Raw genomic sequence first — 18,143 nt, 5'->3', positions numbered from 1 at the left:
ACTTATTGAATAATAGAAAAATGGAGGACGGGGTGCCAATAAAAAAAGGTGGTAACAATTTATTATGCGTATTTTATTGTAAATGCCTCTTCTTTTCATATTACATTAACATTATAACAAGTAAATGATTATTGTTTAATAGTCAATAGGTGTTCCAAGCAATTTGTGCCGAAACACGGGTAGGCAGTGCTATACGGTATGTTTTCTTATGTTAGAACTATTTATAACAACGTTATATTACAAGTGATAACTATTAGCACGTTGGCTATCAAACAACTGGAGAACTGCTGATGCAAATTAATAACCCCTAGAAACTGAACTCGCGAAAGTTCAACAATAGTAATATAGTGGAAGACCTTTTGTAATTTACACTAATATAAGTTTCTAAGAAATTTTGATACACACAGTATTGTGAAACTGAATTTTGAGATGTGTGAATTGCTGCTGCCTTATGACAATCTATATTATATATAATGTGAACGTGCCTATAGTGATCAATGTTACTGTACATATTTATATTAGTTAAATTACCTGTGTTATGAAATATTCACTAATGATTGCACACATTCATGTGTTTGAGCAATATCTTGATTACTGTACCTCGATATAACATCCAATGAAAAGAAATTAGGCCATTTAAACTTTAAGGTGTGTAACTGTGAGGTAGAAGGTACCTCATCGATTACAAAGTTTTATTGAAATACAATACGAAAAATAGATTCTCAAGAAATAATGATAAATAATTGATTTGATCTTCGAAATTTTTAGACGTGGTATTTAAATCCATAAATCACGATAGAAGTGTAATTTCATTCTTGTAGATAGAATTTGTAGTTTTCATCTAATACTTCATGAGGTGCACGAATCTAATTGGCATGAATATTTTTTGAATTTGGAAAAAATCATTTGATATGTTACAGAATTCAGGACAGAAATAAATCATGAGGGTGAAATAAAAAAAACATTTTATTATGGCTGCATAAATAGTTGGTCAATTCCCTAAAAAAATGGTAGGGTGATGAACCATATGAGTTATCTAGTAAATTAATTTGTTTCAGAAAGACTAGTATCGTTTATATCATGCTTGAATTGTGAAGTTATTTCAAGTGTTTCTGTAAGCATTTCTCAAAAAGGAAGGAATATTCTTCTCAATAATTTTAAATCTGTGCAAGAGTATAATCTTGATCTTATTGAATTGAAGTTGGTTAGCTGACCACTCTTGATTTGGCTTTAGAATGAAAATTTTTTGGATGCAAAGTTATCACTGACATAAATGTACGTATATTGTTGGAAATTGTATTGTGTCCTGTGTGAAACCGAGCAGAGTTAAACTTTTTTCTTGAATTCATGTTTACATGGAGTTACAATTTGATATCTCAGTTTCTGTAATCAACTGAAATTATACAATATATTGAGCAACGAACAAATATCATATCACTACTACCATAATCACAAACATATCTACTCTGCAAATTATTCATAAAACCAAGTCTCCATCAAAAATCTGAGAAACGCACCTTTAGAAAAATTGAGACAAAATTTAAGTAACACAGATATACCTACAAAAATGGAAGACCCAGAAATCCTGGAAAAAGGCAAATATTTTTATGAAACCTGAACAATAATTATTGAGATCTAACCAGATCAATATGATCATTTAAGCACTCATACATAGAAGAGCTTCAACCACTTTCATCTGTTGATACCCTGAGTAAGCTGAACATTGAGTTGAATTATTCAACAAACGATATTCTTGAGAAGATATCTAACAACATATGCGTTTAACATGTACTGTTTCTTATTTGTCAAAAATTGTTGGAGATACAGCCTTATTGCAGTGTCTATTCCTTTCAGTCTTTTACTAGAAGAAAATTGCACAACAAACAGATTAATATGATAGACATATCACATGGATTACATTTTACAGATCGAACGTATATAGGTACATAAAATTATTATTTTCTCAGATTTTTGATGAGTTTCATCTTGTGATTGTTGATAAAATGAAATAAAAATCTGACAAATCATTTATACTTTCGTGCTAATCCGTTCAATCTTGGCACTTGGCAATTTATTTGCAACCACGAATCAGTGAGTGCTTAGCTTGGTGAAAAAATAAAGGCACAAATCGCTTGAATTTTAATCAACAGTGAAAATAAGACAAGTTTGCTTGTGGAAAATTTGGCACGCGTTAAAACAATGTTGTATTGTTTCACTGAAAAGTAAAGAGTGCTCGTAAATGAGTAAATATTGAATTTCGATGTTGGCCTAAATACACTAATGACATTAAGAATACCTAATTTAATCAAATTAATTAATTGATGGTGAAGTTCTGTAATGTACAGGTTGGTGTTTGAGCTGTAGGCTTCGGCGTCAGTTAATGGACGTATGGGAAGCTGGTGCAAGAGGCACTTACGCATGCGCTTGGCACCAGTTCGCGATGCGATGCAGCACGTTACAGTATAACACTGCCTAGTCTCATTCAGTCGGAATGGACCAATCTACTCTAATCTAAATATAGACAGTGTTAATGACTCCGCGACTCAGGAGAGACGCTGCCTTTGATTTCGTCATCCGATTTTGGGGTAGGGGAGTGTATAAGGTGGCTGCGAAGCTCCCGAGTCATCTTGAATTGAGCTACGGATTCAGGTCTTCAACAACATTTACCCTCGTCGTTTCGGATACCTTCTCAACACCTCTTCGATTGTCACTCGGCGATTTTAAGGAACAAAATATGGAAACACTCGCGGACACGGAACTTTTTTCGGTTAGCACGTTCAGTCGTCCGTATACGCGCCAAACAGTCACTATATGCCATCGTATTTGTAGGCCTTTGCGATATCGCTTGGAAGCCACGTGATTTGAATATCGATGCCGATGACTTTCTACTTACCGCGATAGATTTCTATTATTTTATCTTGATCAACGTATTCGAAAATATGAGGTGCGTCCATTAATATACCGATTGTACCGGCCGTTGTTACTAGAAAAAACATGTACAACTGTAGTCTGTCGATTACCATTGCTACGTACTTCCAATCTTCTCGAGTCTGAAAAATAATTTTATCATTCGTGCAACCCCACAAGCAATCGCACTAAAAGTGCCTATAAACACATCGGCGACCTGCAATCCAAGACTGGCAATTTGAACTGAAACTAGAAAAAACTGTAGTGCAGTTGCACTGAAGATCTAAGTATCTGCAGTCCTGCAGTTCGCCGATGCCTGTATAGGCACTTTGAGTTACAAAATAAGGACGTCTATGGTATAGATACAGGAGTTCCCATCCCCTCAAGTCCAATGCAATTCCATGAAAATTCAAGTACGGTTCTGAGAGGTCTGAGAGGAGATTGATCTTTTACTCATATACCACTGGGAGTCCTTACTTCATTGCAACTTTGTATGTATATCATTGTTATTCACATTTTTCTGCCAGTTTTATGAGGAACTTCACAGAAAAATGTCAATTCGTCCTTCCACACTGTAGTTTTTCATATTGATCTTACTTGGATATAGAGATCTTCATTCCGTAAATGCTCAGCGATGAACTCTACAGCTTCTGTAGCTTTGGAAGCTTCAGGTGACAACAGTATCGAATCAGAGCTTTCGCTTTCTCTTCTGCAGCTCTCCGCTCCAACACTTACACCTATGTCTGAATTCATTTTTCTGTTTATCTTGCAATTGGGATGATGCAGATCCGACAGCTCCATAACGTCCACCTTACTTTGTGACTCGATGGAGCTGAAAACAGTTTATGTTGCTGCATCAAACCGCTAAAGATTGTGAGCCATAATTACCTTATGTGTTTCGGAATATCGGTGGGTGAACCGTATGGATTCGGTGGAACTCCCATTCCGGGCATCTCCATCATCCATCTCAGCCGAGTTTTTCTTGGCCTCTTCATGAACAACATCGTTGGCAGATAGTTCAAGAAAACAGAACGAATCCACGAAGGCATCCTGGAGAAATGAACGGAATAGATAACTTATTTTATGATTTAATGAACATATTGGTTTGTTTTGCTTGTTTTAGTGAATAAAACTTACCTGTGTGTCCTGGGACCCCTGAAGTTCCAATTAATTATCACAACAGTAACAAGAATACTAACTGTGTTCATGATGAACGTGAATAGAAGATATTTTGCAATTAGTGGTAATACCAACGATGTAGGAGGTAGAATTTTCGATACAAGTAGTAAAAACACAACCAGTGATAGCAAAATACTGATTCCAAGGGTTACCTGAAAAATACCGAATATAAGCATATAGTGTTATGCCTAAAAATGTAGATATTGGAAAAAAATTTATTTTGAAGTCGGCTAAGCAGTTTTATTCTTGATACTTATGAAAAGATGTAGTGGTGTTGATTGCATTTACCTTCTCACCAGCTTCTGCGGGAAGATAGAACACCAGGACGCAGAGGAACGAAATTAGGACAGTGGGTAGGATCAAGTTGACCGTATAAAATAGAGTTTTGCGCCTTATTATGATATAAAACGTAATATCTGTTTCTGTGGGATGATTTCCTTCGTAAATGTTGAGATAGGCTGGTACTTCGATGATGTCCCACGTGCCTGACTTCCAATAATCGGACAGATCGACGAAATTCTTATTATTGTACAGGGCGAGAGACACTTGATCGCCGTTGAAAGTCCACGAGCCAAACTTCATGATGCAAGTTTGTTGGTCGAACGGGAAATATGTAACATCTATTGTACACGAACTCTGCAAGGTAAATTTTTTCGAATTATGACCAATAAGTACCATTTAAATAAAAGTTTTCGATCAAGAAAAGATAATGTGGCTTTTTAAACCTGAAATCAACTTTTTGAATTGATGTTACTCAGAGAACCATTTCTAAGAGGTTCAAAAAGTTTACTTTCCTAAGCTTGTTATTTAAAAACTTCTGTATTGAATCAGGAATCCCTTTTTCAAGAGGACTTGTGTGATGTTCATCCTCTTGTCGATACCAAAATACTATTTTATAAAATTTTAGGACATTCCTAGCTGCTGCGAGTGAGGTTTAATTTTCGGTAAAAATTTTTCCAATGGGAAAAAAGTTCCTACAGTGTCAGCTATCGACCGTCCGTTCGTTACCTATTATATTTTTCAGTATTTTCCGCTAAATTGCATTTCAGTTCGTGAAAACCGTATCGATGTAGTTACGAGTTGAAAATTCCAATTCGACTGAATTAAATATAAGTTCGGACGAAGTCCCCTGGCATTTTAACTACAACTTCGAAGTTTGTTTCATTAACGTACGATACTATTATTATTACTGTCAATTTAATGGAGTTGAAAGACAATAAAGGGCGTAGCCCAGAGAAAATTCAGAGTTTCTTCCCATGAATTGCCATTGTCCTATAGGAAAGTTTCAAAATATTGAAATGAAACATTCAAATGTAGGTATAGGTAGAATTTTTAGTGACCCACCATGTATAAAAGAAGGTTCAAAATCTGGTTGAACGAGATAACCAGGGCAAGGAACTCCTCCTGACATAAAACATACTCTCAAATTCTCGCTCTCTTTATTCGATTCTTTTATACCACCGACATAAAAAGTATTCGACTCATTAGAACTCCCTCGAAAGTTTCGTAATAGGTATCTGTTTGCACAGCAGTATTCATTTTCCCCAAATTGGTTCTAGTGACCCTGCTAGCGAATCCAAGAGACGAATTTCCGTGTCGCTCCATAGTTCTTTCATTCTCTTCTGCTCGAAAATTCAAACTAATTACATCTCGTTTTTCCTTTCATCATTCTGCTAGGTCAACTCTACCATACAACGCTAGACCGAGCAAAAGGGGGATAAGATTTGGGGAAGACTAATTCGCTTTGCGCAGTGAAAAAGTTTTCACTTCAGTTTACCCCGTTATTTATCGTGAATAATGTTTCTGATCGATGGGGTGGAGCGATCCCACTGTAGGGTGGATAATATAACGGTGATTGTACTGAAACTCGTCGAAGCTGGCTTGATGGTGACGACGATACACCACGGTGAACGTTTTTGATGCTGATGAAAAAGAAAATTCGACTATCACACATTTCTCATTGAAAAAGCACTGACATGAAGCCAATATCTTGTTCAAATTATTGAACAGAGCCAATGCACTGATTACTTGGCATAAACGTGTTTCATTGGCCTCTCTCTGGTGCAGGAAAATGGCCTAAAAATAAAAGTTTCAGGAGAAGGAAGAAACCTAAAGAGAAACACTCTGTTGGAATCTTCCAGGGCTGGATCCTTCTCCCTTTTTTTCGAAGCCATCCCAGATTTTGGAGATCCCAGATCCTAGCTTTCAGCTCCGATCAACTCATTTTGAAGGTTGATTCAGATTGGTTGAAGTCAGAATTTTTTTCAATTAATGGAATCTGATCCTCAACATCCTGGAGACTCCTACATAGTTGGTTTCTTATGGTGATCGATTACTCCTCCTTCATTTCTAACTACCTGAATCCATGTAACGAAAACCCATAACAACCACGTCGCAAAATGAAGACAGGGTTAAATGCGCAGCTTAAATAGCCGAACAGCAGAGTTACCGTTTCAGGAAAGGAGGCATTAAACTGGGATCGGAAACGGAAAGAGAAAGATACAACGTTATTCATCAAAATATCCCCTGTGCACGGTTTATAATTCTCGGCTTTCTCGAATAGAGATCTGATGCTCAGTTTTCCAATATATCGTATTGCATCCAGTCTCATTATCATTCTGGGCCATGACTTCGAGTTATCCCAACTAATTGGACTCGAATGGTTCGTACAAAATCCTCGAGCAAAAAGTAATTTAACCCTATATTGTACCTAGCTTGTTGTCTGTTGATGAAAAAAGTTCATATCCGAGAGCTTTCTTCACCGTGTTTCTCTAACTGGCCCATAAGTATGGCATTATGGACTCAGAAAGAGAATGATGTAGAGATTTGTTTATCCGATCAGAAGCTAACCACCCCGTATATATATGGAACAGGCTTCAAAACTCGTTGCTGTGAACACTATTTCGTGTTTTCAATATTTTCAAAACGTAGATCCACAGACATACGCAATCATCCGAAAGAGCACAATAAGATAAGCATCTGATTTTACCTCACTCGGGAAAAGGAGAAATAATATGATTAAAATATATGGTCAAGAAAAAAACGTTTCCTTTACAAATCAGATACAAATATTATAAATATATAATGAAGAAAATAGAGATACAATTAGGCCGAATGTCGGTCATGTCATATATCTGTACCCAGAACATAAAATTATTTTCTATGATACCTCTTTGACATTTTCAAAGTTGTGAAAAATTGAGCGGATTAATTTTTTTCATTGAATAAATACCAGATTTTCTGGGACTGGGAGCATATTTTAAGATGAATGTGAGTAATTTTGAATTAATCCATATGTTTCTTTGAAATTCGTTAGTTAGTTATGAAACGTTTTCATTTCGTTAATTACCATCCACTAAATCACATATTTATAGAGAAGTCCATGGGAATGAAATTCGATTTATACGATAAACTGAAAGTTAAATAGTTCCTAAGCACGATCTATGAGAATATAAAAGATGTTTTAGATCTGCAATGAATATTTGACCCTAGGAATTTCGGAATTTGCATCACACGGTTCATTGAATGAAAATTTCTTTAGTCATATCCGATATGTGTCCTTTTAGATGAAGATGAAATTGAACTAATACGAATATCCTTCAAATTCCAAAATTTTTCGCAAGTCTTCAACCTACACATATCGATTGATTTTATATGGGCCAAAGAAAACGGCCAATAATTGCTCACATCCATTGAGATTCCACAGATATGAGGAATCTCAATTACTTGTGAATCTGTGTACCTGGAACATAAAATTGTATTCTGTGATGAGTCTTTGACATTTTCAAATGCCGTGAAGATTAAAACTCCAGTTTTTTCAAAATATTTATATTTTTCCAGTGAATCAAAACCAGAGTTTCCTGAGTGGAGTATATTTTGAGATAAAGGTGAGTTATTTCAATCTAATTCACATGTTTCATTGAAATTCGTTGGTTGGTTGTGAAGCGTTTAAAATAGCATGTTTTCGGGAACCGCTACATTTTTTATCAATCGAATTAATTCATTATTACGCTTTGGTCCGAACTAATACGAATATCATCCAAATTCTAAAATTTTTCGCAAGACTTCAACCTACACATATCGATCGTTTTCATATGGGCTGAAGTAAAGGGCCAATAATTGCTCATATCCATTGAGATTCCACAGATATGAGGAATCGCCCCAAAGAACATTTGATTTTAAATTACTTGTAAATCTTTGTACCTGGAACATAAAATTGTATTCTATGGTGCGTCTTTGACATTTTCAAATGCTGTGAAAATCGAAACATCCAGTTTTTTCAAATAATTTATATTTTTCCAGTGAATAAAAACCAGTGTTTCCTGACTGCGAGTATATTTTGAGATGAAGGTGAGTTATTTCAATCTAATTCACATGTTTCATTGGAATTCGTTGGTCGGTTGTGAAGCGTTTAAAATAGCATGTTTTTCGGAAACTGCTACATTTTATATCAATCGAATTAATTCATTATTACGCTTTGGTCTGGTTTATGAACCGAGTTTATAATTAAAACGGGTCATCATGAGTGAGGATATCCCTCACACCATAATAGAGTTATGGGAATCGCGTTTTCGGATTATTGTTATTATCGCATTACGAAAATATCGATTCGATTAATGAGGTCAATCTGGTTCGGTGGGGAGGCTATATGAATCATTCACACGTTGATTGAAATATCGATGAAAATTGATGAAAGATCAAGACACCCATGAGCTTCGTTCGGTCTTGACGAATTTTTAAGTGAAGTGAAGTTTCCACACGCGTTTCTCCACGAATTGTCAACCTAGAGCTAAAAGTGATACATATCCCGAAAGAACATTTCTCCCAGAAATAAATTTCGAATTTTAATCGACCTCAGTGCAACCGTTCGGTCTTGACGATTTTTCAAGTGAACCCATTTTCCTGATTCTATTTTTAATTGATTTATAGAGTTCGATTTCAGTCCTTTCTTACTTCCAAAATGTTCTTTGTGACAAGACTTGTTTACACACAATATCGTGAAACATTCAGAAAGCAGACAATAGCGGAAACTTTCGCATAGTTCCTCGAAAAACTGAACAGTTTTGTCTGAAATATACGTATTCTCATAAGGTGCATTCGCCATTCTGCAACCGGAATTGAAGTATTGTCTTTTCGGGATTATCTTCTGAAATCAGGAATTAATAGGCAACACATGTGCCTTTCCACTACAATTTTCAATAGAAAAAAGGTTCACTCACTTGGTAAATCGCTGGGGGTACCCATAGTACTTCTCCATTCGGATATATCAGGACGTTAGATTTATATCTAACTTCGTAATTTCCATCCGCACTGAAATGAAACTCGAAATCAGCTCGTCTGCTAGATTCATGTCGTTAATTTTGTACTTACTTGTTGAAGAGTACTATGTCGGGCTTCCAAACCTTATCAGGCGGAAGCCTTAGTACTGCGATGCCACCATAGTCAGCTTCGTCCCACTGCAGCTGGTAGTCGGTCCAGACCTATGAAAAAACAGTAAGAAAAATCGAACATGGACTTTCCTGAAAAATTTTTGTAGGTTTTTTTCGGCGAATTCTACCATCATCGTTTTGGATAGCATTCGTATAGGAAATATCTTGTTTTGAAACCAAGAAGGTTGTTTTTCAATTGTACTTCATTCGGAAAAAATTGCTCCATGGACATGGTCAGAATTTTTTTTTAATCTGTCTTGGTTTGGTCACGTGGAAGTGGGATATTCAAACTTGAGGTTTGGTCCACCTTTTTGAAATGTTTTCACATTGTTCGAGCCCAGATGTTTTCGAGTTCGAATTAACTAAATTTGTTTATTTTGTGATGCATCGAAATATCATGATGGGTTGAATTTTTCGCGGAAAAATCGAGGTCTTAACAAAGGGATATATTAGCGTAAAAATATACCATGTATCCGGATTGAATTAATTTTGTTTTTATTCTGATTCCAATTCATTATGACTGATAAACGAACCATTCTAGCTTGTGTCATTTCCATCCATTCGTTTTGCAGTCCAATTATTATTGTCAAAGGATCTATAAAAGCTATCATTCCGTAGGATGATTTGATTTGATGTCAACATTTCCACTACCGTTCTTCAAATGGGACCATGACAATGTCTTACAGGGTGGAAATTGAAAACAAAATGTGATTTTCCAGAATTTCGGGCAAAAATGGAAAATATATGATTATAATTAAAAGTACTGTCTGTGCTCAGTTTTGAAAATTTAGTAATTTGGATTATTGCCCAATTTTTCCTCCTTTAGATGTTATTTTTCAGTGATTTGTTCGAACACACGAATCTATTTAACCCCACAAAATATAAATGATTCTCTCCCGTTGCAAAATGGCGAAAGCGCAGACTATTTTCCCTCTAGATTCTTTGAATACACAACAAACACTTTTGGGGGACGATTATATCAGTGGAAAGATTACTTCACTATTGAATTCTCTCAACATTGAAAAGTTTTGAAATCATAAGGTTCTAGCTCTGGATATCTAGTATGTTCGTCTAATTTTCCTTCATGAACGTAGACAAAATAGAAACCGTTTTTGGAATTTGGTCAATCCTGTTGTAATTTTCTCCCTAAATTTGTCCCAATTTTTTAAGAGTAATCAAAATAGGGAGATTTCAGCGGATATATCTACTATCTATTCGCTGTGAAGATGCTGTAACAAAAGAAATCAAAAAACTCAATTTACAAGCAGCATGCATAGACATATCCCCATGCATGGGTTTGAAAACTTGATGAAAGACTTTCATAATGACTTTGAACTATAACGCAATCATATAAACGGCCGGATGATTTTGGTGAAATACAAAAAAAAGCCTGGCAACATTTCCCTTTAGTCATAATGGTTTAGTCACGCTTTTTAATTGGAGTTTTAAATGGACTTTTTTCGTTGGGAGCTTGGTGATTTTGAAACAGTGGAGGGTCGGAAATGGAATCAGTGGTAAATATAACATTGGCAACAAACTTTTCAACTATGCCATTCCTGCCATAAAGGGGAATGATGCCGGAGATGTAACTGAACCAACTATTATTTATGACCTTTCTGCGGGAGATATCACAACTGTGGCATTCTCCGAGTCGGATGGATTGGAGAGCTTCGATGGTTTTGTTTTCGAGTTGATTGGATTTCTTGGCTTATTTTGGATAGGAATAATAATAATATTCCTCCGATTCCTTCTAGTAGGTTATGAAATTCAATCAAAAACAATTATCATTGAGCTCTTCTCCAGAAATGAGAAATAAATAGATTGACAACATTCTGTGGAAACTTGATCAATAAGGTTCGAAATGTGCCATCCCAAAATTTTCCATCAATTGCGAAAATTCCACAACGAAATCTAGGAATAATCCAAATTCTAACTTAATGCAGAGGAATAAAAATAATCTTGCTATACCATGAACCGATAGTAACTTTCAGAATTATTGAAAATATTTCGAACTGTTGTTGTATGAAAGGTTCTATAATATTTCGGAGCGAATTTTCCATGAAATACTTTTCGAGATATCCAATTTTCTTCCCATAATCACGCCGAATTTTGTCAATTTCCTAATGATATAATTTTTAATTGGCACTTCGTAGAACTCCACCTTCAATTATGAATTTGGTGCTAAGTTTGATTGAGTTCATTCCCAATTATTAGAATATCCGCATTGCTGAGACACTTCCACACGAAACTTTCGGTTATCACTATACAGGGTCATCAAGAGCTGCATAAATGGATAGAAAGTATTGAAACGACTTTTACTCCACCCTGAAAAGCACTGGAAGATTTTGTTTGATGGAGTCGAAACTATTGAAAACAACACTTTTGGAAATAATCAACGAAAATTGGGGTGCCACCTTTTTTCTATGATGGTAGTTTCTGCCACCCTGTATAAGTTAGGCAAAAATGTATCTGGAGTTTATAGCTCGAACACTTCTTCGCTTGACACGGAGCATAAACCAATCTATCTGCCTGATGTTTGCATATGGATGTATCAACATGATATGTTGAACAGTTCGTGAAAAGTGGAACTCTCTAGGGGTTACAGTGTCAATGAATCCGCATCCGATAACTTTATTATTGTCGATTCACAAACACGAGTTGCGATACAGGTCAACGACCTTCTATATTTATCACAGGGGGTTGTTGAAACAAACAGATATAGCACAAGGGATGTTCGTTGCAAAAAAATTTAAAAAAATTTATACAAGGAATCTTGCTCAATTTCAGCCCATTAAAATGATAGAATAACTTACCAGCCTCAACCACACATTGGATTTCATGATTTGGTTCTTCTCGTTCTGAAAATTGTCGTGATTAGAAAACTGATTATAATTAAAAATGAACGGTCAACATACCACATTTATAAGTTGAACGAATGCCAAACCAAATCTGACGTCTACTTTCTCTGTCATATTCTGTACTGGGCGTATCAGCTTGTTATATCCCCTGAAAAGATCTCGCACCAACCTTTCTTCGTCTTCTGAACCTTCACCTTGAAAATTAAAGAAAAATTGGATGTTATATTGCGAGAAATATCTTCATATCGGTATATTCATAAGTATGTACTTATGTTAAAATCTTAAGGCAGATGACAGTTTTCGATGCCATGGAAGATGGCAATTTTACCTGCTCTAAAATTCTTCTGGAAACCATCATTACCCCTTCTAGATTAGTAGTAGAGTTAATTGCTCCTTGATGTATATTTTCGTTCGTTAACAATTAATTCAGTTTACCTTTACCCACCTGAAGATGTTACTGTGATGGCGAAACGTGTCTAGGTTTAATAATTCAGTAAAAAAAAGATCAATCAAATATTCCAGAGAGTAATATACATATCAATGTATTCAACGAATTAGGATTCAAAGCCATTCTATATTCCTGTTAGTTACCTGTGCAAAGAAAATCTGCTATCAAAATGTTTGAATTATCTTCTCAAATTTCATGATTTATCGTCTATGTTTTCCTTGATCGATATCGAAAAATATGAACTTGATGAACATAATAATATTATCGCGGAAATTTGTGGGTAGAGTCTATATATTCTTCGGTAAAATGGATCGAATTCCTTCGTCAATATTTCCCTTAGGGTCCTTCTCATACTTGCCGTAGGCGAATACGTATTGAAATTTGTTTAAAACCTGCAGGCTGTTTCAGTGGATTCCTAGCAAGCTCGGCATAATTATCTAAGCACACCGAAGGTCTGTGGTTTCCTAACATAGGTGAAGGTGAGCTTACACAGCTAATGAAATAAAATGAAACAAAACATGAGAGATAAACATGAACTACTCTTAGGGTTCATACAAGATAAAATGAAAATAGGAACAAAAGATAGTAGATTTTTTATTTTGTTCGGAAAATGATTGGGTGATGATCAAATTTTTTTGACAATCACAAATCCTTCCATATCCTGGAATGTACGAAAAAAAAAATAAAACGAAACAGTGGTTTTTCTCGTCGTAAGTTTGGATTACCTGTTCAAAAATTTTTTTTCATCATTTTCCAACAAATATTCGTGAACTCAAGATAATGAATAACATGATTTCGACTGATTTTCCGCATCATCTAATTTTTATGAATTGTCTGCCACATCAAATCGATGAATATTTCTATATTCGGCATCATATATTTCAAGCTTCAAGAATTGAATACATATCATGTATATCTTTTACATTTCGTTGGATATATCGCGAAGTTTTCCGTAAGTTTATCGTTATTCCTGGTATTTTCTTCGAGATGGTCCTGCCAAGGTACATCCAACTGGAAGCCTGAGTGGATATAAACCTGGCATCTTCAGAAGTTTGTTGTGGGATTTCCCTGCTGAAGTGCTCACTGAATACCAAATAAGGCTTATTGGATGTACAAGATTAAACATCCTTTCGAATACTGCCTCAGATGCAATATCCCTCTGCGAGAGTTTGCGAGAGAGTATTAAATAGGCCAAAAAGTTTATTTTCAAACGTTCAGATTTGTTGTCTCGATAAACTCACCACTATCCGTTCGATAAGTCGATCTTGTTAGTGGATAGAATGATTCACACACACATCTTTCGTGACTGCCTCGGGGATGGAAAGGAATTATTAATCATCGAGAAAAGGGGAGAGAATTCTTGGGGTTTCTGAAACCGATATAAGAAAGGCAACACTGTTCGCGAAGAATGGGGGGTGAGATAATTCTGTTGGTTCTCTTATAACGAAAAATTATCTCTCTATTTGATGTCTTATCCAAATTTATTTGTTGCTTGAATCAGTTTTATTTATTTACTGAAAAAAAATGGGTTGTTTTAATACAAAAATAGAAAAAAAATATTTAAGTAAAAATGAATATAATGGGATTCAAGAGGGAAGATTATGGATTCAGAGTAAAAGATTACCATTATATTTTTCAACTAAATGTTGCAAGTACGAAGTTTCAACGTACTAAGGTGATCATTGTGTACGTTAAAAAGTGTATTTTTGGCTGGGTGTTCTAAGAAGCTTGGTGTAATTGGGGAATGCTGTCTTAGTACCATCTTCAAGAAGGGACATTAAGTCTTTGTTTGATGGTTGTGATAGAGGGGAGGGGCAGTGTTTACATGCCTCAGCATGGTGGGTGTGCCGATTCATTTACCTATGACGATCAGGGATGAGATGATCACTAGTGTCAGGTGCCTGACCAGCCAGGATCTCCACATCTTCATTCCTTGTATGGCACTGGGGTATTCTTGAAGGATCATCGGGACCTCGCTCTACAAGTCAAGTCCATTGCTTCTGAAGAGGCCACTGTCCCAATACGTATCGCCGCTAGCGTAACACACTGGCACATCTCGTTTGGATCGAACATCGCGTATTAAACGGCACATATCTCCCCCATGAGTCCGATTGTGACACACACCCAACGGTACATAATGCGATGATACTCGTGTGGATATTGCTATACTCGTGGACTCTCAGAGCCACCCTCACGGGCTTACTTGTGGGACTGGATGGCAGATGGCAAAGAGGCCGCACGAGCGCAAAATCCCGCTTCCTACCAATCAAATATGATTCCACCTAAATATCGATTCCTGAAGGAACGCCATAGCTGCGCATCCATCTGGAGACAGTGGCGTGCCGATCATTTCGTGATCTTCGCCGACCTGAAAACGATTCCTGCCTCCTGCCTCTCCCCATCAGTCGTCCAATTAATCGTGGGATGTTTCCAAAAGCCTCCACGTCTTCCCGATGCTGTTTCAACATCATCGGATATGAACAGTCGAGGGAACTGATCCCCCGCGATGCAGGGAAAGCCATTCTTACTCATTGCGGTTCGCCCCTCACCAAGAGAAAGAATATAATCGCTATTTTTTCGGAGGAAGGGCTTCTTGGGAAAGTTGGATCCCCTACGAACGATTTGATGCATTCCAACTAATGATACCCAAAAGAGTTCATCGACTTTTCTTGGTCTAGTCTCGAGACTCTTGCTAGAGTCTAGCAGTAGTCTCGTGAATATTTTATGAATAGAGTATTATTGCTTCTGAATTTAAATAGCACGTGCTTCATCAATAAGCGAACCAAGAAATGCAAAACGATTACTTTCACTCAATGAAATGTGTATGAATATATGATGGCAGACGTTCAGCATTTCGTCTTCGTTCTGGTTCTGATTCCTGGTGATGGGAAAGTAGCGCGAAACAAGTTATATTTATCCTGTAATCTTCATAGCTCACATTCTTGCATCTGCAGTTTGTGGAGAGGAAACTTTATGGAAGTCTCTTCTTTTTGTAATCGTGGACACCACTCGATAAAAGCCAGTAACTTCTCATCCCTTAACATTTAAAGTAGACGCCTGTCATTTTGACAATTGAATTCCATTGTCTCTGCCAAATTTCGACCAAATAATGGCAAAATAACAGGCCTTAGGCTTCTGGGACTCAAGTCATTATCAAGTTCCTCCAAAATCAGGCTACTTTATTGAGAAAACGTCAGAACTGGACACCCTGTATGAATATGGCTCTGATTCTGACAGGAATTTTCTTGAAGGAGCCATATATTTGCATTTTGGATCTCTTATTCCGAGAATTATTCGTAAATATGTACTGAAATGGAGCTCCTTAACAAAAATACTGTTCTAAAAATGTTCAAAACGTACCCCACTCAACCTTCACAGAAAAATTGAAGTGAAATTAAAAAAAAAGTGTAAATTTCGAGGTGTCCAAATTCTAAGTGATCTTCTTAAATATACCAGCCAAGTGTTGAGAGTATCACTGTCGAATGGTCTTCTATACGACTTTTATGATTTATATTTTTATTGAGAATGGGACGATTTTGACTATTCATTTTTCGAAATCCCTTTCCTTCTTGAATAGTTGAAACTTATCTGCTGTGTAAGGTTTTTTCGGAACCTAATATGGCAGAAAATCGAATGTCAAGTACTAGGTGGAATAGTTTTCACCACAACACTCTAGTTCTCGATATCATTGTTTTGATTTCGTCAGACATCGGTGCTATCAGACTAGACGCTGTCTGAAATCCTCATTTCCTTTTGTTTTACGTGAAAATCAAAGTGTCCCAACTTTTCAAGTCAATATCGAAGGCAATATCTACGTTCGTGTCTGTGTAATTCATATTTGCAGTGGGTGAAATTGGAAAATGCGACCTGAATACTAATATTTGACACATGATTTTCATTTATTCTTGCTAGACAAACATTTCTCGGCCATCGGCTATCACGATCTCAATAAGGGAGTGGAAATTCACCCTCGATACTGTGTCGGCTTCGACAATTTCTACTCTTCCTTTGTGGACACTCTGGAAATGCGGAAAAGGGCACAACGAAGGTTGATTCTTGATCATTTTCTCCACAAAAACAAATTTGACAGATTTTCCTCGATTGCGGAGGTCATATGGGGTCGATCTTTTGATTCTATTCCTATTTTGAACACATGAAACAAGTTTTGAAAAGCTGCAGATCCATTGTTAAGATGAATTCATTCTTATTTTAATTGAGAATCTGAGATTCAGAGCAGATTTAACATGGAAGCGAATCATCCTGTTCCGAAAGTAACTCTTGAAGAAATATTTGATCCCTCGTGCGTGACTATACTACAATGCACGTCCAAAAAGTGAAGTGTTCAGGAAGACTATTTCTGTAGCGGGTTATCCTACAACAAGTTTACACGTCCAATAAACAATGTTTGAGCCCCTTCCTTTTCCTGACAAGGAAATTCGACCTATAGTTCACCCTCAGGAAAGTTACATAACTGAATTATGATTTGATTTTTTCCTCGCTTGGAACAGATGGTATACCTGATCAGATGGAGGTCTGCAGTTGGCTGAAAATTCTTATTTTGTGTCCTCTTTGTTGAATAATTTGAAGGTTTCATGCTTGATCTTGAATAGCCTGAATGGTAATAAATGTAATGTGGTTTCTGCATGAGAAAACGCGCTATGTTCATTTCTATACAGCCAACCATAAGTGGCCAAATATCCAGTTCTGTTATGACACCCAGAAGAAGGAAAGGGCTGCTTCATCTAACGGTCTCACCCTGTAAGTTGTGATCGAAACACAACAACGATTCTCGCGTGTCGAACGATAACAGACCCTATTCGATAAAAATTCATAACGATATTGAGTTTTGTACGTTGAATGTTGATGATTTTATCGGAAACGTTAGGACCTCAAGGAGGTGCGAATAGAAATGATTGATTGCTTATTGACCATCAAATAATCAATCAATCTGTGCCATTTAGTCACGCAGGAGGGAGGTGAGAAACCGAATAATTTATCACTTTTCCCTTCACACTTTGAAGCATTAGGCAGAATGCAATCGAATACTGAAGATCGATTGATAAACGTGGGAGGACTCTTATTTTTAATTCTGCTTCTGTACTGTTTCGATAGGTTTCATATTTGAGTGTGTAATCACTGTATTTCTTCATTCGTGTTAGGCTTGACGTATCCTGAATTGGGAGGGTGGATTTCTACTTACAAATGATGAGTTTCAGAACTGGCTGAAGAATTATCGATAAAATTAGTTAACTTATTCACCTTGCCATTTTGCCTCGTTCACTAAACTAGAAGCTATTCCAGGTCGATTGGATATGCTGCTTC

The 18,143-nt window shown here is 36.5% G+C and overlaps 1 protein-coding gene across 1 annotated transcript; it reads right to left on the bottom strand.

Annotated features, from left to right (window-relative positions):
* Positions 1–52: 52 nt before the first annotated feature.
* On the bottom strand, positions 53–15,042 carry LOC123321952 (acetylcholine receptor subunit beta-like 1). Its single transcript, XM_044909769.1, has 10 exons — positions 14,682–15,042; positions 12,431–12,567; positions 12,329–12,373; positions 9,457–9,566; positions 9,306–9,396; positions 4,375–4,722; positions 4,045–4,238; positions 3,796–3,957; positions 3,505–3,739; positions 53–3,050 (listed from the first exon to the last, which is right to left on the bottom strand). The coding sequence occupies exons 1-10, from the start codon at positions 14,785–14,787 to the stop codon at positions 2,886–2,888; spliced, it is 1,593 nt and encodes a 530-aa protein (XP_044765704.1). The 5' UTR covers positions 14,788–15,042; the 3' UTR covers positions 53–2,885.
* Positions 15,043–18,143: the final 3,101 nt, after the last annotated feature.

This window comes from Coccinella septempunctata, chromosome X (genome assembly GCF_907165205.1).
Source record: "Coccinella septempunctata chromosome X, icCocSept1.1, whole genome shotgun sequence".
NCBI classification, from domain to species: Eukaryota; Metazoa; Arthropoda; class Insecta; order Coleoptera; family Coccinellidae; genus Coccinella; species Coccinella septempunctata.
Note: the sequence above shows the minus strand (reverse complement) of the source record. Positions and strands in the feature narration are given on the sequence as shown.